The 25,120-nt window shown below is 42.4% G+C and overlaps 1 protein-coding gene across 1 annotated transcript in view; it reads left to right on the top strand.

Annotated features, from left to right (window-relative positions):
- SNX30 (sorting nexin family member 30) overlaps positions 1-19,878 on the top strand; it is a gene marked incomplete at its 5' end in the record, with an annotated part of 47,114 nt that extends 27,236 nt beyond the window's left edge. The window contains 6 exons of the mRNA XM_009577979.1: positions 3,547-3,705; positions 6,076-6,271; positions 6,922-7,121; positions 12,486-12,572; positions 17,441-17,593; positions 19,453-19,878. Coding sequence (XP_009576274.1) covers positions 3,547-3,705; positions 6,076-6,271; positions 6,922-7,121; positions 12,486-12,572; positions 17,441-17,593; positions 19,453-19,512 — 855 coding nt within the window. The remainder of the gene's footprint in view (positions 1-3,546; positions 3,706-6,075; positions 6,272-6,921; positions 7,122-12,485; positions 12,573-17,440; positions 17,594-19,452) is intronic.
- Between the last annotated feature and the right edge of the window lie 5,242 nt (positions 19,879-25,120).

The following is a 25,120-nucleotide window of genomic DNA, read 5'->3' as shown; positions in this document are numbered from 1 at the left end:
CGGAAGAGCCTCCCATTCTTGACTGATTATGAAGCTTAGACTTTTCTTAGGTGGCACATCTGAGAGGTGAGCTTTTGCAGCCTCCTGTAGGGCAATATGCACAGTGATTACATTTATTGTAGTATAAATGGAATACGCTTTTGCTCAATTATTACATTGAGATGGCTTATGAAAAGCCACACAGGTACTTCAGGTCCTAGTCTCAGTCTGTTTTCAAGATGGCCTTTTGAGCTGGTTTTAAAAAGAGTATTTTAAAACTATTTGTGCTAACACTTAATAGCACAGACTTACAAATCTTAGCCCCTGGCTTGGTAGCTATTGGATGCCTTCAGTAGGCAGAAGTTTAGCTAAAGAGGTTAGCTAAACTACTTCATCCCTTCTTGTCGCTGAGGCTGGCAGTCTGACCACCCTATGTGATATGAAGAGGCAGTCTGTTTTTCATGCTGTAGAAGATGTGAAAAGGTAGGAAGGCTGTGAAATCACCACCATCAGCTCTTTTGAAGAAAGAAATTCAAAAAGGCCTGTAGGAGTTGAATTGTTGGGAAATAGCAACACTGCTAGCATACCTTAGCTTGTCCATCTGGGATGGGGGGGAAGTTTCTCTGTTCTCCCTCCCTCAGCAAGGACTGGGCTATGTGAGAAGTGTTCAGTTAGGCTGTTTGAGGGTAGAGAGCTATTTAAGTCCTTAATTTCTCTGGGACTTGCCTCTAAGTGGAATAATAGCTCAGTCTCTCAAAGATAAGAAATACTTCACAAAATCATATGACGCTGCTAACTGGCGGCAAATATGTTTACTAAGGGGTGGGGAGAAGAGAAGAGAGAGTGAGCTTGCTGGGATTAATGTGTTAGACCCTCTTTTCTCCCTCCCTGTTCTCTGAACAGCTGGAACTATTGAGGTTAAGCTTCTACAGATTCTTGAGTGTACTAACAGGCTGCCAGTCCTGCCTGAAGGCTGCAAGGCAATAAATAATAGTCTAGTAGCAGAAGGTGAGTCACAGCCAGGGAATCAAACTGCTTTGTTGTGACCTGGAATTTGTTGCACACAGAACAGCACATTTGGCACAAGTTGCTCTAATACTGGGCATAAAACTGGCTGCAGAACAAGGCAATCTCTTAAGTGCCTCTCTTCTAGAAAACCTGGAAGCATGAGGGTGCGCTGCCCTCTTTTATCTGTTTATGCACAAGTTAGCAGTTACGGAAGTCCCTATTAATCTCCTCCATGCAGTGGTATGGTGGGGAGATTGCTGAACGCATTATGTATTTATTGCCTAGAAGTAGATGGGGAATAAAAGCTAAAGGCAGTTTCAGGTGCACTGTGACTCAAGTGTGTTCTGAAAGGATGTTTCAAGCCAATCTAAGAGTATCTGTATTTGTAACTGGAGATAACTGCAATCCCTGGAGGCCTTCTGTCTAACAAAATACTGAAAGGGGGTTGTCTTCCTAATCTTGGTATAGTGACTCTGCCTAAAATCTTCCTGTAACAAATGATGTGTCTTCTCAGTGCAGTGAGTCATGATAGTCTGCACTTAGAAGCCCAAACTAAACTGAATATGGGTTCCTTTTCATGGGGTGAATATGAATATGGCTTACTTTTTTAAAAATGATCTGAGACCTATTCTAATCTGTTCTTTCAAACAATAGAGTCTGCTCTCAGATCTGTCTCCAGACTGGAAAGAGAAGCCTAGTATGACCAAGGATCTTGTCTTTGGCTGGTGATGTTTGGATACTTGAAGCCATTTCTGACTGCAGTGAACTCTGCTCACGTCACAGCAGGGAAAAGTAGGCTATTAAGCTGGAAGACTATAAGGTAGATAAGTAACGCACAGTTAAAGCAGGATATCAGTTGCTAGCTGTGTGTGCTGACTACTTGGGATGGACCTCCAAAGGCCTAAAATGTAAAGGACTATAACTACTGCTATAGCTAAAACCAGGTTAAATGGCAGAAGTGCCTGTAATAGAGGTGCACCTTTCTGTGGGTCTCAAATGCTCAAACTTAAGTGATTATTCATGACTTAATGTATCATGAGCATATGACTTAAGTGCCAGTTTGCACGTGTTTGGTTGAACCCTAGTGCCTTAAACTCGTCTTCCAGCTTGTCCTTTTCCTCCTGCACATGGTGCTGAGGTGGAGGCTTCCTAAAATATAGAGTCCCAGCTAAAGTTTACAAAGCAAGGGAAGAGAGGTTTTTCCTCCCTGAAGACTACTTCACTAAGCATTATTCTTCTGAAGAAGTCTAATTAGAGTGTACCTTACACTGGTTTAACGAGAATGACTGATCTGAATGCTAAGCATAGTAAGTCCTAAATTATTAAGACCACTTAAATATAGTGGTCAAAATATAGCTGTGTTGCAGCTAAGTTGTGCTGGCTGGGTTTTTTTGGGAGATGCAATCTTCATCTGCATGCCACATCAGCTAGGGTGTGGTGGGAAAGCCATATGCATACACAATTTTTTTGTTTCTTTGAATTACTTTCGTTACGGATTTCAGGTGACAAAGACTCTGAAGAGAATCCCGATTCCTGAATTGGGTGAAAATGGCTGTCATTGCTAGCCTAAGAGTAAACAGATTATCTGTCTGGGTGGACTGTTTCACAAGAATAAAATGCAAAGCACAATTTTAAAACTGATATTAATCTTAGAGTCCATGCTCTCCAGCGAGAACAAAAGCAGATCTAGCGGTAGAGCTGAGACTAACCATGTTGAAGCTTAAAGAGTTATCTGCCATCTGAAGCAGTACTTTGCAGTCTGGAGTCTAAGTGTAACAGGAGGGACTGCAGAACTAGCAAGTCTGGAGGCAGACTTGGGCTTACATGTTAAGCTGAACTGCAGAGATGAACTGGCGGAGTCGAAATAGGAGTAAGATGAAAGAGTAGATATGTTGGCAAACCTTTGTCACTTACACAAACGTGCTCAGGAATGTTGGCTATGATAGATGACTGAGTGTGCAAGTGCTTCAGGAAGGTGCCAGTGTGGACTACTCGGCCATTTGCTGTGTCAAGCCTGCTCGTCTATCTTTGCTCAGTGTGGTGCTATCATTGAGGCTATCAGCTCTCCACAGAATGGCCCTGTCCAGGAGCTCTAAATAGTTCAGAACGGAGGGGAAAAGAGTAAGTAGAACTGCTAAATTTTCTGAGTTTCCTTGGACTGAGCAGCCTTGCTTCAACATCGGGGTGTGTGTGTGCACATTGCTGTAGTGAATAGTGCGCAGCTCCGCTGGTATCTCCTTTAGAGCCAGAGCTAGACCATGGATAGCAGTAGGGAGGAACACCCAAGGCTATGCTGGAAGTACTTAGTGTGAGTACTGTCTGGGCTTCACTGGTGTGGCTCTCGGCTGAAGCCACTCAGTAGAGTTGTTGCATTAGGCCAGACCAGCTAACAGGTAATTTAGAGCAGGGCTTGCATCCCATCTGATGTATGGTTCCCGTTAGCAAACATAACATTTCAGTTCCTGTTAAGACTGGAATTTGATTGCTTTGTATGTTTCCAAATAGCAGAAGCAAGTTTTTCCTCTTTTGAATCTTGTGCATTTTGCTTGTCTCTGGCAGCCTCTTCCTGAGAAATTTGTGGTGAAGGGTGTTGTCGATCGCTTTTCTGAAGAGTTCGTGGAGACAAGGAGGAAAGCGTTAGACAAATTCTTGAAGAGAATAACTGATCACCCGGTGCTTTCTTTTAATGAGCATTTCAACGTGTTTCTCACAGCCAAGGTAAGCCAGTAACTTCCAAACACAGTCATTGACAGGGACAACAGACAGGCACCTTTGCAGTCTCTTTTGAAATGAAGGTTAAAAGGCATTAATAAAACCACATGTGCAGGTCAGAACTTTCCCTAAAATACCAGAGCGTTGTTGGGGACCCTGAATGTTGTGTGTGACAGACCCTTGTGTGTGACAACCATATGGGTTCCCTTTGCTTGAAGGGAGGGGTGGTCTGCAGATTCATAAATTCAGTTCTCCAGACCTGTTTGTTTTTGTATCCTTGTGTCTAGACCATACTCCTCTGATGCAAGAGAGTTCAGAATTTAGAAAATGGTAGTGTTTGTGAAATCCTCTTTTGGGGAGGAGGGAAGTGGAGGAGGAGGAGAGATCTCTCTTGCACAAAAGCTTGCAAATTTCTTGGCTTTTTTCTTGTCTGTGCCTTCTATACTGCTTGCACTTGTTGCCCTCAAAACTAAGCGTGAAGACCTCATTCTTGTTTGTTCTTGGTCAACAACTTCATGCTCATCTTCTGCATGACTCATCCAGCAACAGTGCAATTTTGATTGGCTGTCTTTTGAACTGCATTTTAAATAAGGCTGTGAGGATCTACAGCTTGGGTTTGACCTGATAAGTGAGGAGAGCTGAAAAAGCACGTATTTCCAATGTCACATTATGCTAGCTCACTCAAATGTGACACTTAATTTGAGCTCACTTCAGGCTTGTACCCTGCTTGTTGGTAATGTGAGACTCAATCTCCAGTTCCCTTTTATTTCCCCTCCATGGTGAACTTAACTGCTGAAACAAGCCAGAAATGCAGAATTTTTTTAGCACCGTGGTAGTTAAATGTCAGATAGCTTTGTTCTGCTTTTCAGCTGTCAAAGCATGATGCAACTCTTAGCTGCTTAGTTGTCTTCTCCTACCCCTGTAAAATGAATGGTAAGGGCTTTATCCTCAGCCCTGGGCAGGGCTTGCCTTGAGAATACAGAGCATCCAGGGAGCAGGGAGGGAAAAGGACATGTGTTCTTCTGGCTGTCTCTGGTGTTGGAACTTGCCGTATTGCAGCAGTTCACTGTGCTAGGACTTCAGAATTTATTTACTGCAGAAAGTCATGAGACCACCTCTCAAAAAAGAGAAACCAACCTTTCTTCAAGTTCCCTGTTTGGACTAGTAACACACCAGAATGCTTGAGAGAGTGAGTGAATAATTTTGCGTTAAAGGGTCTTTTTCTGATGCCTGCTTGCAGGTAGGGCTTAGGACAGGCGGAACGCAAGAGTCAAGGAACCACCGCATTACGTGCAAAGATAATTTAAAATTATAGTAGCTGCTAAGATGTCAGGTTCTCTTAACCAGGCCTATGTTTGACTTATGTATAAGTACTTGGGAAGAATACCATAGCACAGGTTTTGAGGATGGCTGTTGTATTCTTTTTTTAAAGAACACTGAAGCTTTTAGTCTAGTCTGTAATACTTTGTCTTGATTCTTGACCTCTACAGGTCTACTTGGTTTGAAAACATCTCTTCCTCAGGCTGCGTAGGATAACCTAGTTATAGCTCTTAAGCCTGTTTTGAGATGTTGAATAGTGACCCCTGCTGGAAGGAGTAAAATGCAAAATGGACGGCGTTTTGGCTAACTAAAACCAGTTTTTTTCTGATGTGCTGTCAAGGTGAAATCCCCTGAAGATTGTAGGTAAACAACCTTGTTAACATAGGTTGTCTGAATGTTGATTTATGCAAACATGTAAAGCGCTGGCAAGGAAGTTTAACCTTTCTGTGCAGGCAACATGGCTACATCTGAGCCAGCCTGAGCTGCAGTCTGTCTTGCAGAAGAGCTGTGCTGATCTCCCCATGCTGCGCTTTTTCTGCGTACAGTTTCCCCTGCCTCCTGTCTGACCACACAACTGGTGTGAAGAGGCTGCTGGCCAAATAGGCATGCAATATGTAGCTCTGTACTAGGCCATCAGAGCCAGCTGGTGTATTTGCATAATACTGGTGGTGTGGGCTATGACTTAAAAGTATGTGTGGATGAATGGCATGAACAGTACTCTGTGAAAATAGAGCTGTTAATATCACTACTTCCCTGGTGACAGTACAAGAACATGGGAAAGTCTGGCCATGTTTTGATAGTGCAAAGGTGGACCACTTACTCATTTATAATGTACTTCATACCATTGTCCTGAATAGCTTTTCTCCATCTTGAAACTGTGCTCAGCTGTACAACTTCTACAAAGTGAGGTTTTGTCCAAGGCTACATGTCACACGTAATCTCTTGCCTTCACAAGATTTGATTTTGACTTGAAAGTATCCTTCACTGTATTAATCTTCCAACATGCAAGTGAAATGTTTCTAAACTGTTTTTTTTTTTTTTTTTTAAACTTGCTAGGATCTTAATGCCTACAAAAAGCAAGGAATGGCATTGCTGTCAAAGATGGGGGAGTCTGTCAAATATGTCACAGGAGGCTACAAATTAAGAAGTCGGCCACTGGAGTTTGCAGCCATTGGGGAGTATCTAGACACATTTTCTCTAAAGCTTGGTACCATTGACAGAATAGCACAACGGATTATCAAGGAACAGTTGGGTAAGGACATAAGGTGCTTTATCATAATACTTCAGTCTGAGTGCTCTGTATCTTGTGCTCGTTGATGGCATGACCAAGATAACTTGCGTCTGATTCTGGCATGTAATGAGCCATACACAGAGCAAAATCTAATGCCTCTTGCAGACTTAAAACAGGCCCAAAAATAAAACAGTATCTTATCTTAGCTCAACTCTCCAAATATTTTTTAAAGTTGCTCTTGTTGTTATACCAAACTACCTTCTTACTAGAGTTATTTTTGGAAAGACTTTTGGGAGGGGGAAAAACCTGTGGATTCCATCTGGAGGAGTAGAGATGGAATTCCTAGATGAAGATAACCTTTACAGACCTGTCTTAGCAGAGCCAAGATTTACGTATGTTTAAAAAAAAAAGACTTTGGCTACTGTACAGATGCAAGTGCCCTTGTATTAGAAGCGTGTAGGAATGGTCAGTTAAGCAGGAGGCAACTTGGAGCTGTCACCTGTGCAGTTATATAGCTCTGTCTATTAAGATGCTAATGCAACACAAGACTCCTGGGGGAGTTAATGTTTGCTGAGGTTGGTGCATAGTTTCTCCTCTTTGGTATGAGTGTTTGCAGATCCTTGTGCCTCGCTCTTGCTCCATTAATCTACTTTTCCATCTGCCTCTTGCAGAATACTTGGTGGAACTACGAGAATATGGACCTGTTTATTCAACCTGGGGAGGGCTGGAGGTTGAGCTATCAGAGCCGCTGGAAGGGGTGTCCGCCTGTATTGGGAACTGCTGCACAGCTCTTGAAGAACTCAGTGAAGACATGACAGAAGACTTCCTGCCTGTGCTTAGGGAATATATATTGTACTCGGAGTCGATGAAGGTAAAGAGAGCCCTGTGACAGAAGATGCTGTCATTGTGTTTGCATGGAATGATATATCAGCGAGTTCATTCTTTCTAACAGCGAGAAGCGTTGGTGGTGGGAAAAGTGGGGGAGTAAATAATACATTAAGTAGGAGGATGTTTTCATAATCAAAACAAAACTAGGTATGTTTAGTAGCAGGGTACTGCATGGGTAGCATTATCTATCTGCTCTGCTATTCAGTCAAGCTAAGGTCAGCAATGCTAGGGTGCACACAGTGTTGAAGAGTTGCTCCTTCATCAGAATGGCAGGTGGTATGCTGTAGGCTGTGGCTGCCTAGAATTTTCTCTGAGTTGTTAGAAAGTCAGTTGTGACTCAGCCCTTCGCTACTGGGTCAGTGTCTGGCCCTGCAGAAAAGGTAGCATTAGCAGTTTCTGTCACTTCTGTGTAGCAGGATTGGGTAGCTCCTTTTAGAACCATGTGTCCAAATGACAGACCCTGCTTCCTCTCTCATCCCCATACCCTACGCAGGATGTGTCTGTTGTAAAGTTCGGTAAGTACTGCATACCAAGTAACTGCTTAAAGATGTTATTCTGTGACTCTTAATCTCTCGAAGAACTTGATATCTTACTGCTTATGCAGAAGGAATAAAAGCTACTTTGATGCAGTTTTTACTGTCTTGAATTTAAGGAGCATTGGTAGTCAATCCGATTGCATGGGGAAAAGAATTACTAAGTTAGCTGCACAGAAAACTGAAACCAAGGGCTCTAGTTCGGCTGTTAGAGCTTTTCACCACATACCCATGGTACAGTATATATTACCAGTCCCTCTATACAGTACTAACAGACAAATTCCTTCTGAGGACTTTCCACTTGGAACAACTGTTACAAGGCTATGGTATGCACTCATTTAGAGATCTAATAGCCTGTTGTAAACCTACAGTCTGAACATGGTAGTCCTTCTCCATCTTAATCTTAGTCATCCTGTACTTCTCAAACTGAGAATTGAAACACTCACTTGCAGACTTCTTTTCCCAGCTTCAAATGGCTAGTTTTATAGCTCCTGTCTTGCCTTCCTACAGAAGGCTTTGCACTAATTCCCTGAGTATACTCTTTGCTTTCATAGTCATGGTATTAACCCCAGCATAAACGAGGTGCATTTTCTTGACAGGACTATTAACACCCAAGTATTGCTGGAACACCCTGTGCTGTAGTTGGAAACCTTGACCCAGGGTGTTCAGACTTATCCTTATTCTGTAGGAAGGTGGGGGGGGTGTACTTACAAATAAACAGAGCATGAGGCTAGTGGTTAAAGCTTTTAGGCCAGAACATCTGGCTTTTGATGCTACAAATGCCATGACCTACTGGAGATGGCATCTGAAGTGGAAAGCTGGGTTGTGAGAGGCGCTTTTCACAAATGTAGCAGGGGAAAAATTTTTTCAAGCTAAAAAGCAAGGGTTTCCTCAGCTGAAGAGGTACTTCAGGCAGTTAAACACCACTCAGTGCAGAGGGGACGGCATTAAAGACTTGCAGCTAGACTACGTGTTGGCTTGGAGACTGCACTTAGTGTCTTTGCCGTCATCTGACAAGAGCCCTTTTAGAATGGGGCTGTCTCCAAGCCAACAGGTAGTCTACCTGCAAGTCTTTATTGCCGCTCTCCCTGCGCTAAGTGGTGTTTAACTGCCTGAAGTACCTCTTCAGCTGAAGAAACCCTTGCTTTTTAGCTTAATTTTTAGACTGTTGACTTGACTTTCTAGTGCCCTAAAGGATTCACTCTTCCTGTTAGTTATTCTCTGGTGATAGACTGAACATACACATTGTGTTGGTGCTTTGGAACTGACTGGATTTAGAAACCATACTTGCAATATAGCAGTTAATAGCAAATAAGGATTATGCTACTTAGTGTCCAGCTTGGGCATCTCATTAACTTTACTCTGTCTGAAAATCAAGAATAAAAATTATTGCTAGCCAAGGCAGACTGTTCCTATTTTCCTTTCCTCCCAAATACCAAAATGGAAATCTCTCAGGTCATACCAAGTGCAGTTTTCTTATTCTAGAAAATACCAGTTTGTTGCTATTCCTGCAGTAAGCAACTACAGAATTGTCTTCCCAAACTCCATAAAACTGAGTAAGTAACTGTAAAGGAGGCTACTCTTGGAGTGCAGAAGGCTTTCTGCTGAAAGGGCTGTCCTCTTCACTAGCAGTGCAGTCCTATTCATCAGCTGCTCTGGGGCCTGCTTGTGAAATTAAAGTCTGTTTTGATCTTTCAGAGCACAGCTTTTGAAAAGGGCACTTGATGGAAGGTAAGTCTTTAGGTACTAGGAGTTCAGTGCAACCTTGGTAGCTTTCTCTGTTGCACACTGTACCCCAGGTATAGGTATGGGAACTTGATTTGTAGAGCGATCTTTAGGTAGTTGAATGTCCCTCAGGGTAAGAACTGCCAGGTTATCCTCACTGTTTTAGAGACGAATGTTCACCTTAGTGTCTTCAGGAGCACTGTTAGACCTGGAGGGGCAGCCTGAGGGAACAGCACATACAGAGACAAAGCCCAGTAGTTCTGGTTGAAACAAATACTGCCTGACTCCAGGGAAGCCCTGTCTCTGGTTTCGTTTGAAAGATGTGCAGAAGTGTGGAGAGGCCGGCGTTGTGGGCTTGAGTTAAAATGTGTGCTGGTAGTGTCTAGGAGAGACTGTTTCTGAAACGCAGGCCATGCATGAGATGGCCAGGCGATGTCTCGAATCCTGGTGCAGTGAGGCCCTTGTCAGCAAACGTGTGGCACCACATTTTGTGCAGCATGCTGGTGTTCCGCTGGGGGGCAAGTGCAGAGGACGAAACTCCACTCTATGTAATTCAGTGCTGATACTAAAGTTATATGAACTCTGTATGCTTAACGCTGCCAGAAGGGCTTATCAGATTATGTGATCCCCAGCTGTGTGCTTGGACATTACTTTTAATGCATGTTTAAAGCAAGCACCACGTGAATAACTAACTGTCTCTCTAAAGGTATGCAGTAAATAAGGATCCTCTTGTGAGGTCTAGTCGTAACAGGAAGCTATGTGGTGTGCAAAAGGCATAGGACTGCAATTTGAGAAAGGAGGCTGATGGCAAACTGAAGCTGCTTCAGAGATACGGGCCAAGGTGAAAGTTTCAACTAAATACAAAATGGAGAAGCACCTGCCTCACTGAAAGCAAGCTAAGTGTTGCTTATGCAGGGACCAGTGGTTTAGTTCAGTCCCCAGATAACTGAAATGTGGTGTGTGTGTTTTTTCTGTTTGGTGTTAGTTTCTTCCAACTTTTTTTAAATTTTTTTTTTTTTAATTTGTATTTTTAAAATTTTTTTCTCTCTAAGTGAGGCCTTAACTAGCGGAAGTACTGCATGGGCTGTGGTAAGTCTGGGGATACTTGCTACAGAGCTTTTTGGAGGAGCTGCTGAAGCATTAATGTGTTGATCTACAACTGAGAAGAGATCGCCTGGAGGTGCCAGAGGAAACGCTTCCTTTCACATTTGGGACAAGTGAAAGGGAGGGCAATATTTTTCTCATCGCTTATAGGTCAACCATTAATGGATACTTAAAGTTGTATTCAGAAGCACATTGTTAATTGTCCACAGCGGATGGACTTGAGCACTTAAGGAGAAATAAGACACCTGCCCTTTGAATCTAGTCTGCTGATACCTGTTAATCATTGGCTACTGGTACAGATCCAGCTTATTGCACTAATGCCAGGCTCCTGAAGGCTGAATGCAATTGCTGGAGGCAGTTGTTTTTCTGAGAAGAAATTTCAGTTGACTCCGGTTGGAGAGGCAATACAAAGTAGAAATACCTATTAAATCTCTCAGGCTTTCGTTGCATTGGTAACCTCAATCACTTAAGGGCTATTCCACATAGTTGCTTAGATTCCAAAAGGAATGGGAATGTTGTGGTTTTTCAAGCAAACACAGGCAATGGCATGCTTGCTTGCATCCCTTTGGGGACAAAAGGGACAGTTAAGCTGTTGAAGGTGAATTTTTCAGTTTTGCCCCCTTTTTTCTGCCTAAACCAATAGCAACTTTGTGGATGGGGTGCTATTACTATTTATCATGCACTGCGGTTTCTAAGACTATTAATTGCAATGTCTCCTGTCTCTACTCTAGAGCAGCTGCACTGGTGACCTTCCCTTGGCTTAAGAGGGAGGAGGGGGAAGATAATGATTACTAGATATAGGGTTTGTACATCTTTAATTAGGAAACAGATCTTGGTAGACTGGCTCTTAGAGCTCTGAGAACTACTCTTTTAAACAGACATTTCTGTAGGCAGCAGTGCACATGACTAGTCCTGCTTTCCTAGGCTTGTCTGAAACTGTTAAAATGACTAGTAACCTTTTGTCCTAATGGGGTAATTCCTTCTGGGTGGCAGAAGGGAAGACTGGAAGCATGAACTGGCAAGTTGGCTGCAAGAGGAGTTCAAATTTACACGTGCCTCAGCAGTGAGTGTTGGCCAGCTTCCCTCTGAGCATTTTAAATAATAACTTTGCATCAACTGAGTTACAAAAAATTACTAGTTGTTTCCTTGTGAAGACTGAAGAAGTAAGTTGCCCGCTCTTGCAGACACAGAACTGCTTACTTTTTAGTAGTGTATTCTTAAAAAGACTAATTTCTGTGGTTGTTTTTAAATTGTAAGACTGTAGTATAACCTTAGTGGAGATTTTGGCTTGTGGATGTAGTACAAGATAAGGATAGCATCTTTTGCTCTCTATTCTGAGAATACTCTGTCAATAAAATGTTTACTGCTTGTGAAACTCACTCAGGTAGTGCAGTGCTTTTCACGTAATTGCGCTTTTCATAACTTTAATTAAAATTAAATTAAACCAACAGCCAAACCCTCCAAACTGATCTAAAAGCAAAGCTTACTTTTGTTCTAACACAAGAATGTAACAGCTTGCTGTAAAGGACTTCAAGGAGTCTTTGCAAGTGAAAAGGGAGATTCACCACCTTCTGTGGTGGCCTTCCTGACTCTTAGCCCACGCTGTTGTCTGTGTGCTGCTTGAGGATATCAAAAGCTAGTCCTTTGATGCTTTTGTTTATATCCTTTTCAAGCTAATAATAGGTCAACGGATTAATTGAATTTGGTCGGGGTTATATGCGTGGTTACATGACAGCTTCTATCTTGCATGCCTTCAGCTTGTCCGAAAGTTGAATTTTATCTGACTCTGCCAGCTGCTGGAGAGCAAGTGCTCTTTGTTTTTAAAAGCTATTCCTTAAATACTGTAAAATAGGACAAAGTAAGTCTGAAAGTCCAGCTATGGACTGAATTAGCACTTAAGCTGTATCACTTTGCAGTTTCTTGCAGGCTGGGGAGGGAACGAATGAGAGGATCCCTCTGACAGCTCTTTTTTCTCTTGCCCATAGAATGTGTTGAAGAAGAGAGACCAAGTTCAAGCCGAGTATGAAGCAAAACTGGAAGCAGTAGCCTTGAAAAAAGAAGACCGTCCAAAGGTTAGCACTTAAAACTACTCTACAAAAACACCTTGCACTTAACATTGCTTCCGGAGAAGAATGGAGAAACAGAACTTGCTTTGTCTGGGTCTGGTGGCATCTTTTGCAGTAGAAGCAATTTCTGGCAGAACAGAAATTGCTTGTTGTTGGCAGGCTGGTGTGAAATAAAGACCTAGGTGTGAACATACTTAACCTGTCTAGCAACTTCTGTACTACTGATCTCCCAGCATTCAAACAGGGTGGCTCTGACCTGTGTGACATTTGAACAACAGCCAGCAATCAAGTGTTTAGTGACAGGGACTGAAGCAGTGGTAGAACAGTCCCTGGTGATTTAGCAGTGAGTCAGGTAGCTGAGTTAAGGTCCTAGCCCTGCCACTGCTGAACTGTGTTGCAGGATACCTGTTTTGACTGTGGAAGACTCCATGTTTTGCCCCTTCTGCTAGGGAGGTCTTCCTGTGTGATGCTGAACAGGCACAGCAGGTGTCACTGGGTGACACGTTTTGGCTGGGCTTCATGCAGAACAAGCTGTAAACTGGCGTGCTTATGCTGCCACCTACTTTCTGCATGAAGCAATGTGCAAGAGCCCCATCTTAAATCACTGCAACTTTAACCAACAATGACAGCAGGTTTTGTTCTCTTCCTCTGCTTGAGGTTTTTTGGTTCCCTTTCATTCTTGTGTTGATAGCTAATGGATGACTTCCCAGTATTAGGACTACTGTACAATAATCTTACAGAAGGTTCACATAATGTCTTCAATCTAAGAAGCTGAAGAGGACAGAGCATAGAAATGCAAACTGGTATTTTTCTGGTCTTGTGATTGTTATGGACTCTAAAAATAGCGGTGTCTTAGGTACCTTGTGGTACTCTTGTATTTTGGTCTTTTGCCTGCCCCACTGCTGGCTGATGTGGTGTGTACTCTTACTTCCTCAGTGTAGCTTTGTATAACAAGTTGTATGTAGGGTAGAGGGAACTAAATCTAGCATATCCACAAAGCCAGGTGAGGTTTTTAGGCATTTGACTCTGTCAAGGTCTTGATGCAGTGGAACTGCTGAACTTCGCTAATCTCTCACCTATTAAAAGGCTTTTGCATCTCACCTCTCAGTGGGATTGTTGGGTAAAGCACAGCACTTTTGAATATTTACGTCTCCTGTCCAGAGTGTAAGCATATCTTTTGGCAACTCCTTGTACCTTTTTCCCTAACGTAAGTCTTTTGTGTCATTTACAAGATGATGTTGAACAAACTAATAGAACTTGTTGCATGTTCATAAAATAATACTCATGGATTTCAGATCCTTTCCACCTGGAGGGAATGTCCTCATCTGTAAGAGCTGGTAGCTCAGAGCTGTGGCTAGCAGCATATCTTACATTCAGTGAGGCCTCCTGGCTATAACTTGCTGGAAACTAAAAGCAGACAGAGGATCATGAGCTGGGTTATGCAGTGAATAGCATTTGTGTTCCTTTCGGCATATTTAGCTGATTTGGCAGAAATTATGTTTAAAAAAAACCCACACAAAACCCAAAAAGAAAAAACACAAACCTTAAGGGAGAAAAGGTCTACTTTGAGGGCCTATCGTTACTTGTTAATCTCTTCCACTGGGGGGCATTTTGGGACCCGCTGTACACATAGTCAGGTTGGCTTCACAGAACTCCGTTGGTGTCATTAGGTCGTTCTCACATTGAGATGATCAGCGTAGAACTCGGTGGCCTATAAATGCAGAAGGCTTGTAGGGCTACTGTAAATGTCTGTCAGCAAATACTGCCCAGAATGCTGAAGTTTATATCAAAAGCATAGTATGTGTGTGTTTTTTAACACTAGCATAACAGTATTAGTGCAGAGTCTGTAGCCTTTCTGTTTCTAACAAGTACAGTGGTGAAGTGCTTCTTACCCATTTCTGACCCACGCTGGAGCTGGTTTTGCAGTAATCCAACCAAAGTAGTGAAGTGCAGGCGTTGTTTCCTTTTGGTAAGATGAAGTCCGCCTCTGATGACCTAACTTATTCTATCTGCCTCAAGGCTTTGCAGTGTGGTGATCTATGGGAACAGTAAATATGGCAGTGCAGAACTTGAAGTAGAAGGTGACCATATGTATTTACGGGGCGGAGTGCGGGGGAAGAAGGCTTATACCAGTATATGTTTCCGGAGAACTAGGAAGGTACCACGTACAGAGATTAGTTGCCTAATAAATGCTGGATTTGTTGTGCTTCAGGACCATTTGTTACTTGGTAGTGATGCTGTAGAGGAGTCTTAAAAAAAGTGGACATGGTAAAAATGTGGACATGCTTATGCTGCAAGTGATGTCCTCTGCACTTGACCACGCCAAATTCTAGACGTGAGGCATATTTGGACTCTGGTTTCTTCAAGAATTATGTGAAGAGGAATAGATGTAGGTGCAGAACTTCATATCGTATAATGAGGTGACCAGAATCCTGAATATACAATTTTATGCTCAGTTCTTGCCTGCATATACATCTCTTCTCAGTTTAAATTAACTCACTAAAACAGTGATGGGCCCTTCTAGAGTGTATTGGAGTTTGAGCCAGTTGTCACTTGGTTTTGGGGTTGGGTTTTTTTGAGCTATTCCAAGTAGCTGAGAGCAGCCATCAGTAAGAAAGTAGCAACTTCCCCCAAACTCCAATCTTCTTTTTTCTTAGTTCCTAGTTGCTAGCTAATATTTAGTATCTTCACTGGTACAAGCAGGTAAAAGCATCAGCATTGATGTTTCAACTTATGTCCAAATTTTACGTTAGAAGTATAACCTGTCTTTTCATTAACCTTGTACTAGATAAAAAGTGCTTAAAAGCTGTTAATTAACTTAAAATTTTGTTTCAGCTACTGAGTTGCAACTTCTGTTCTGGGAAGCTGCAGTTTGGGAAGGAAAGGTATTTACACTCCTGATCAGGACTGGTGCACGTGCAGACACTGCTTTCATAATGCCTGTGGAGACTTAGCTGGAGTTCATTGCTGTTGTTCCTTAATTAGAGCATACGTGACCCATTTGCTGACCACTGGGTTGTCTCTGTAGCTCCTAACTCGTACAGCCCTCTCAGCCTGACCTGCACGAGAACTGGCTGTGAGAAAGAACAGATTTTTTTCTTTAATAGCTTCATTGTGGTTTCAGATCCTGACAGAAGAAGCAGGAAGCTGGTGAGTGCTTAGAAACTAAATTAATTGGATTGGGAAATCTTATGTGGTTTTGCTTCCAGACTTCATGACTCTTTCTCTTGATAGCCTAGCCTTTCCCGTTAAGATAGCACAATACTTATAAATATGACACAAGGCATATTTGCCTTGAGGGGAACATCTTCTAAACCTTCCAGCCACTGGCTTGGTAGTTCTTGTCTGAAGCCTACGAGACGACTTCATGTCTGGAGTTGTAGCAGAGTGGATTCTGTAGCCAGAAGTATAGTGCTCCGGGAGGGTGGGGGACGTGTATAGCTACTGAACCCCCAAGCTGCCTGTGGTGTAAAGCCAGTTGTGTCAATAAAGGGGCTCTCAAATCCCATGAGTATGAAGAAGATGCTTCCTTTGTCTCCAACAGCTTTATTGGAGAACAGATGTAGGACCTTCTCTGAGTATTAGTCAATGTAATACTTCAGTGATTGGCCCTAATCCACAACCTGGAGAAGAACGAGAGTTGATATGTTTCTGCCTAAATCGTGTACCTTGCCAAACTGCAAAGTAGTAGCACACCTCTAACTTCCTATATTGTTACCTGTGAAAAGCTTCTTGCATAGTCTGCTCATCTTCTTCCTTCCTTCATGCCCCTCAAAGGAAAAGGGAATTTCTTGAAAGTATCAGGTACGAGAGGAGCCACTACAAACTTCTGCAAATGTTCTTCATTCTGCCTTTTGCCTTTGTGCAAGTCACAGCTTCCAGAGCAGAAGTTCACTTCTCATGTTGGTGCTAGAGCTCGGGGATTTCCTCTTCTGAGGTCATGGGCTTAGTCTGCATGTCCTTACAGGCTTCCTGTCTGTGTGGACTGTGCAGCACACGGCGAAGGGAGGGAAAGGTGTTCATGGCTTTCCTGCTTGAAGAAATATTTGTAAGTTGTTCCTGTAGTTGCCTGGTGGTATACATGCTGTTAGTTAAAACATAAGCAAAGAGCGCCAGCTTCTTTGGCCTGAAGTGCATCTGCCTAGGCTTGTAATAGGCTGTCCTTCAAGATTTCTCCCATTGCTTATGTGTGATTACGTGTCCAGTGTTGAGCCCAAAGGCCCATGAGCCAAACCACAGTGATCATCAGCAGTGCTTTGCACTTACATTTTTTCCAGGCAGCCTGTAAGGTTAAAAGTGGAAGCTAGAAACTAGAGGCTTAGAAATTTTATTCTGCAGCCATAGCTGATCAGTGCTCTCTGTATGCTGTGGTTGAGAGATAACACTGAGGTCTCTTATCCAGCTTTTTGGACAAGCCTAAATATTTGTGTTTCATACACACTAGTGTAAATCGGGAAATGCCTAGTGCAACTGTGAATGGGGAGGAGGAGAAAAAGCTTGCTCTGGAGCTGTAGTCAAGCTGCTCAGTTTGAGAACTAGGAACTGAGCCTAGGCACCCAGCACTTACACCAAATGGTTTTCCTCTTCATGTACCTCTAGCAAACTCTTCCTCAGTCTGCCTCCATATCTGGTGTGGAGATGGTCAAGCACAACTGCCCACCACCTCAAACAGCAGAGAACAAATTAAGCAATCCCGTCTCCTCACTAATACAGAATTGGGGCTTTTCTCCCAGAAGCCATAACTGAGTTTATTCAGAGTAACTACTGGAGTGTTAATTTACATTTCCTCTATAGCTTTGCTCAGTGAGGTTTGAGCTAATTCAGCAGTCTCATACTCTCAGTGACAGTTTCAATCTTCATTTCTTTTGCTGCAGGTACCCACAGATGTTGAGAAATGTCAAGACCGAGTAGAGTGTTTCAATGCTGACCTGAAAGCAGATATGGAGAGATGGCAGAACAACAAAAGACAAGACTTTAGGCAGCTACTCATGGGGATGGCAGATAAAAACATCCAGTACTACGAGAAGGTATGTGGCACTGCTGGAGCATTGGCAGCAATAAGAGTAGTTCATTTTCCTCTGAGGTGATAATTCTTCAGGAAATCTTCATGCTTGAAGATTCTTGTCTTGAAGAAAAGAATCTTGGGACATCTAGATCGGTTCTCTAGTGCTGTGGAAGCTGCTCTTTGTCAGCAGCTTAGTGTAATCTATTGAGTTGCTGGTCATGCTCAAGTGATCTGCATGAGACCAGCAGTCTTTTGCAAGGCAGGCCTGTAACAGCATTTCATCCTGGATGCTTGTCTGTCTTGCATTCTTGAATTGAAAAAATTACTGAGCAGCAGTAGTGGTGATGAAAAAGACCAAAATTGCACGTTCTGGTAATACTACCAGACTAGAAAATCTCTTGATTCTGCCTCTTATGAACCAAACTACATGGGTTAATGTACATCCATGGATCCATATATAGATTACACCTGGTATGCGTAAGTTATTCTAATCTCTGTCCCCTTGTGCATAGTTCTGTCCCTTGTATGCTAGTCCTGGAAATACCTAGTCATACCTCTGCCCTTTTTCAGTTGGTGCATGTGCATCTGAGATTCAGTGTCAGATTTGTTTTTTTAAGTGAAAGGACCTTGACATTTAACTGCATATGCTGCCAATCTAGTTTTCCTTCACGCTAGAACAGTGCTGTCCAATGCAGTGGTTGATATATTAAACAGTACTAGGCTTATGCATGGAGACGTTCTTCATCTTCTTGCCTATTGCTTTTTTCCACATCTACCTTACAGACTTCTTCTGTGTTAGGCTTCCTCTCCCTGTAGTATTAATATGCACTTCCTTTGCCCCTTCTGATACCTGTCTTGTCAGTAATTCATAACTAGTCACACAGAACTTCCTTCAGCCTGGTCTCTCTTTTCTTCTGAGACTGCTGTAGAGGGGGGTATTAAAGACTCCACTGAACATCCAGCAGCGCCTCTGCAATTGACAGTTAAATCTGTACATCTTAGTTTTGCTCTTAGCTGCAGCGAGGAAGGTGTCTAATCGCTTCAGGTTACACAACTAGAAATACTCTATTCACCTGCAGTACAATCAGCAAAATTAGAAGGAAGATGTCCAACAGTCACAACAGTGACTTGTGATTATAAGAGCCGGTGATGAGTTTGCTCATTCCCAATGTTTAATAATATGTATTCCATGGTCTATATTTGACCAGTTTGACTTCTGGGCTGTACATGGTTGAAAGACAGTAATGATACACAGCACAAGGACTGGAGTGAGTATACATGTCTGGGAAAATGAATCCAAAGCCTGGAGTGACTTTCTAATAACCCAGAAGCTAGACTCCACTTTTATTTTACTATACCAGGTACTACCCATTCATCATGCAGTGGAGTCAAGTCCCAGACGTATACTGGAGTACACTGTGTCTCTGAACTACCTTCCCTAAATGCATGGGTTTTTCATAGAAGTTTGGTGGAGGTAGTCTATAATAACTGCCATTGTGTCCAAATCAGTCCTCTCCTACAGCCACATCACAAAAATGTGAATTTCTGCTAGAAAAAGTTTGTCTTCCAAGTGTTCTTCTGTTTAGAAGAATCTATCTTGATATTTGGAAATCCTGGGTATTCTGATGATTTCTAATGGCTTGGGCCAGCTGATGACTTTGGAAAGCTTTAATTCGTTTTCTTTGTTTGGAAACTGCTGCTATTCTTTCCAAACACTTTCTTGCTGTTTGAGATTCTGGGTTTTTTCCCCTCTTCTGAAATAATCTATAAAGACCCACCTAGCCTTTCTTGAACTTGCATTCTGTTGGTCTGGAAGGGTTGGTCAAAAGTTACAAGAACTGATGTACAATCCATTTTTTAAATCTTTGTTTCTTTCTTCAGTGCCTTACGGCGTGGGAGTCAATTATACCACTATTGCAAGACAAGCCAGAGACCAAATAAGAAGTACCTTCATGGACAGTCTAGCACTTCTATGCTCAGTACCACTAGACATACTGGAACTGTATGAAGGACTCCTTTTGTCAAGTTAACTGAAATGCCAGCTGCACTTAAGCTGGAACAGACGCTCTGAAAACTATTTGCATTTTTTTTCTCACTTTCTGTGTTTAAACTGCGGTATGTTTCATCTTTTTGAGTTATCTTGAATGGTTCCTTCTTTATCCTATGGAGTGATTGGGGGTTCATAGTGAAAGTGCATGGGGATCTTCATAAAACTTACCTCTTTAGCCTGGAAGGAACTGATGAGTAGAACACTAAAAAGATGAAAACAAAACTCTACTGCAAGGTGCCAAATGACATCTTTATTACCATACTGTTTTGTTTGCTAAAAAAAAGAAGATAATTATTCCTATGATACAGTACTCCCTAACCAATCCTTATCCCTTTTTTTGGATGGACAGGGAAAGGCTGGAAATGAGTATTTTCTGTTTTGCTACTGCCCATATGCTTCCTCTGGATAAAATGGTTTCTGGAGACTTTTCTGTGTGGGAGTTGGGCTGGTCCTAGACAGAACATACCAACACCACCTGCAGATAGCCTGTGATGCAAGCATGAACTGTGGTTTTTGTGAGTGTGGCATGCTGTTGGTTCATACTGAGTATCTTTGTTTACCTTGGTGATTATGAAGTAATGTCAGTTGGCTGAAGTGTACTTGTGACTGACTTGGGGATCAAAATCAGCCTAGCTGCGAGAGTGAGTTGAACAGCAGCCTTTCAATGCTTATGGGAATGGTGGAAGCAAGTATGAGTCTTTAGCATATTTTTCCTAAAGATAGCTCTGAAAGTTACACGGTAGAATTCTCTTGGTCCATGCTTTAAACGTTTTTTTTCCTGAACTAGAGCCACTTTGGGCTTGGTCACTTAAGGTGCCTGCTGTGGTAAAAGTAGGACTCTGCTTTCTCTCCCCATGTTTCTCTGCAGCAGCCAAAAGCCAAAAAGTGTCAAATGCTTGCTTACACCAAGCATCGTGTGTGAAACTTGCCTTAAACAGGTCAGTGGGGGTAGATGGGTACCCTATTCAGTACACGTATGTTCATACCTGTCTCTACTGAACCACATGGCAAGTCTTTTAAGAGTACTTTTGGTACAGATCTATTTTCTTAGTAGTTTTTATTGGCCTTGAGAAATGTAACTGCTTCTGCAAGTCCCTTTTTTTCCCTTTTTCTTGCAGTCCAATCTCAAGTAAATGCCTGCTTGGTGTTAATGGCCTTAGAAATGCTGCCGTGATTCCCAGGGTCCCAGAGTCTTGGTTTAACAGCATGCAGATAAATCCTTTTTAACTGTCCTAAGTGAGGGGATTTGAGGCTAATATCAGTATAATATTGGGATTTAGGGAAATAAATAACTCTGACCGCTTACTGCTAAACTTGAGTGTTTACTTGATCTCTGGCAACAGTCTTGTGAAGAATCTGAGCAGTAATAGAGTATGTGCAACTTCTGTGTTCTTGTGATGATCTACCAGCTACCAGTCTGGTTTGGACTTTATCCCTTCATAAACACCAAGTATACCTGAAGCCCCCCTGCTCAGCTTGGTGGCTTTATAACAACTGTCAGGATGAGTTATTGCAGCAATGTGATAGCTGTCAGAGTAATGAGATGATGCTCTCTGGGTGCAGAACTCAAGTTTAAGACATTTTAAGAGATCTTCCTTTTTGACTCAGCCTCCATTGACAGCTCTCTGGTACTAAAACTATGCTTTTTGGTTTAAGCTCACAGTTTATCAATGTACACTTACTTGGTGTAAATGAGAACTCTGCTTTAAGTTGCTCTTAGGTCCAGAACGACAAACTACTCTTGTTGTGCAAGGGAATTGTTTAAGGGGATCACCTTGAAGCAGTAACCAAGCGTTTTCCTCAATCTTTCCCTTCTAAAATAAGTACTTGCATAACATTTAACAGTCTGACCTTCAAGGTTACTGTCCTTCCTATTTCCCACAAACAGAAATCAACATGCTTTTTTGAGCTGGTTCCTGTGTGGGAAATGGAATTTTGTAGTTGACTCTGCAATGTCACTGGGGGTCAAGCAAAATGTGGTTTAAACTAATATTTGGACAGTCTTCCCTTCACCTTATCACAAAATAGTTCAAGATGAGTAGAAAGGATGGTGGTTTTTTTCCTACAGGTGAGTAGGTTTTGTCTGATGCCTTACAACACTGAGGTCCTGTTCCCTCTTAGTTTTATGTCAAACTGAAGTGGGTGTTGGTTCTGGGGAATTTAGCAATTGACATCACAGCTGTTCATGAGAAGCATAATGGCCAGTGGGGAGTACCAAGTGAAGTTCAAATCAACATGTAACTGTTAAGGCTGGAGCTGTTGAGGATCAGCTTAAATTTTCTTTGATCTGATGCCACTGATACTGCAGCATAGTTTTTAAACTAGTCCTCAACCAAAGCATGTTTTGATTTCAGTTAAATCCCTTTCTGGCTAAGCTGTTGAAAGGCAGGCATGCTTTGTACTTCTCAGTTGGAGTATGTGGCTCTGTGGCACCTGCAAGTTGATTTGGAGAGGTTGGAACATGCACCTCAAGCTGTGGCCCCTAATAGGATTTCTTACGTGATCTGGAAAACCAAAACCTCTTAAGCCCCTACAAGGGAAGTAAAACTTAACATTCAAAAGAGGAGTCCTCTGCAAGAATTGCTGCGGTGTAGGAAGGCTGTGTAGTGATGGGTCTCTCAGCTCCTATGGGCTATGGAGGCGTCTCTTTATAAAGAGCTGTGGTAAATCACTAGGTAACTGTGGGAGAGGGTGTGAGGTAACTGGGGAGGATCTTGACTGTGAGGTTTGGGGCAGCAGTGCCCAGCGGGAGAACTACAAAATAGCAGGAAACTCCTGTAAGATGTAAAGTGCCACTTGTAGAGTGCACTTACTTAACTTCTGTTAGTGGGAGGTTGAGATCTGAACTGTTAATGAAATTCTGACATGTTATCCTGTAATCCTTACAGGATAGGATTCTCTCCTTCGGATGGCCCAAACCTTAAGTGTGAAAAGTAAAAGGCATTGGTAAAGGGAAGCAGGAGTAGTGCAGGAGCTTCATCTTTGAGTAACTTCTTGAGTGTTCAGTCACTGAAGATCACCCTCTGCACATGCACTAAAATGATGTCAAAAGTAGTTGCACCCTTTCTAAACCTATGTAACATGTGGGTCCTTCAACAGTCCTTAAATTAGCCCAGTTTTCCTTGTAATCCATAGCCAGACCAAATTCCCTCTCAGAGGATGCATAATTCACTGCTGTCCTGGTTACTTCTGTGTAATTTCTGGGATGTTTGTTTTTTCTCTTAACTGGCACCAGCACAATAAAGCAAGCACTGAGATCTTGGTTTCATGCTTGGTAATGAAGTGTGCATTGTTAATATGTATCCTTACCAGGTTCTGACTCTTGCAATAAATATAGATGTTGAAACATCATGGCTTTTTCAGGTATCCATTGAAAAATGAAAAGGTAATAGGTGTAGCCCTAAAGACACGAACCCTTCTCATATGACTTGTATCGAAGAATAAACTATGAATTCTTCACTAAAGTCTGCTGCTTGGATTTTTGTCACACTGACGCTTGTGCTAAGGATAGAGTAGTAAGGTAAGTGGTAGAAAGAAACATCCGCAAAGCATGAGTGGCAGAGGTGGTCCTGCAGAGGTACTGTGAGGTGGCCTTGCAGCAGTGGCTCTGCATAGCCTGTTTGTGATGCATATTGCTTCAGGTGTCGGTCCTGCAGATGCTAAGGTACAAAAGAATTCCCTTCCAGCCCACCAGGGACTGGTCAGGGTTTTAACAGGAGCCATGCTTTTGTTAAAACTTGCACAATTTAACTGAGTATGATTAACGTTGCAGACTGTTTAACATCCTGGTGCTGATAACCACTGAGCAAAATTGCATAGACTAAATAGCTCATTAGATGTTCAGCCTTCTTAAATTCTGAAGGTAGAACAGTCTTTCCCTTCGTACATTAACTTTTGCTACAGCAACCAATAAATAGGGAAAATGGGGTCTTTTTTTTAAGGCAGGGAACTTGCTACTACTTGCCAGATTTATTGATGTTTTTTTTTTTTTTGTAAAGTAAAACTGGGGATCACAGGAATAAACTTGCCTTCTGGCAGTGTGAATGTTGCATTTTAAACTTTTTGGGAGTGCTGTTTAACCAATTTTATGGAATAAAATGGCAATGCTTAATTCTATGCTTAGCACTTTGGAGTCTGGCTGGGGTATCTGACTTGTACGAGTACTCAGTAATGAACTGGGCTAAGGCACAGTACTTGTGCAGAAAATAACGCACTTTCCAAAAAGGCATAAGTAGATCACCCTTATGTAAGTGGCATGCTAAAACATTAAAGGCTAGTCGCTGTTCTAGACTGGTTTGAAGGCCTCGATACTCTATGCTTTGAAGCTAGACCATTTTCTTAACTCTGCTGGTGGGATATGTATCCATACCTTAAGATCAAGCAGCAGGGTTGGGGCTAGTGCCACATTCCCACTGCACAGGGAGACAGATTGCAGAAGGACAGTCTCACAATAGCAGACAGCCAAAGGGCTTTTGTCTTTAATGTATGAAAATAAAGCAGCACTGTCCTTGTTCTCTTTTCCTCTGTGCCTGCATCCCTCTGTCCTTCCTTAAGGTTTGGAGAGTTGGGCTGTGTGGGTGAAGGCAAGCTGGCTGTGAGCGGAGGTGGATCTCATTCCCCTCCATGTTGAAGGTGTCAGTTCTGGGGACCAAAATGGTGCTGGCTTGTTGCCCAGACTCTTCTGCTTTCAACCTCTGTAGACCCACTCACTGGAACTAGAGTCACTGTTCATATCATTAAAAACCAAAATGAAAGCTGCAAAAAGACTTGTCTCTGTGTGAATTAGCTAGTAAACAATGTAAAAATGGGAAGGAGACTTTTGTTTCCTGCACTTGACCAAATCTGGCAACTGTGCTCTTGTTCAGACTTGCAGGCTATGAAATGTTGTCTTGCCTTCTGGTGCTGGCATGTTTCTATACCCTTTCATATATCTCTGTATAAATATACTTTGTGCATTGTTTACTATGGAACTAGTATTGATGGAGAAAAACACTTTGAGGTAAAACTGTTTGTAATTCTCTATTAGTGTGTACATTTTTTTAAAATGCACCGTTTGTTTACCTCAATTAATTTAATGGAATGGACCAATAAATGTATTAAAAGATGACTCCTTTACCTAGAATATAAAGTTTAATTTTTTGCAGCCTTCGTCATTGAAATGGTGTGTGCACTTATTTAGCTGGGCAGCTCACTATCTTACTGCAGAAATACCCTTCTCTTAAAATCTTGTTCCACTCCTGATTTAACTAAAAGTCATCTGGCTGTTGCTGTAATACATCTGGTATTACTTGAGAGGGAAGCCTGGAGCTGAGGAAGGGTTGCAAGAGTGCAGGGCGGGGGGAACAGGGGTGGCAGCAACTTCCTCAGAATAAGGGGTTGCATAGTGAGTAATCAACTTCTGCTTACTGCATCCCTGGCTCGAACCGGAGCTGCCTGATTTGCCTCCAGGTTATTTCGGTTACTGAAGGGCTTTTAACTTGCCTTTACTTAGTCCAGGAT

This window comes from Fulmarus glacialis, unplaced genomic scaffold, assembly GCF_000690835.1.
Source record: "Fulmarus glacialis isolate BGI_N327 unplaced genomic scaffold, ASM69083v1 scaffold26245, whole genome shotgun sequence".
In the NCBI taxonomy this organism is placed as follows: Eukaryota; Metazoa; Chordata; class Aves; order Procellariiformes; family Procellariidae; genus Fulmarus; species Fulmarus glacialis.
Note: the sequence above shows the minus strand (reverse complement) of the source record. Positions and strands in the feature narration are given on the sequence as shown.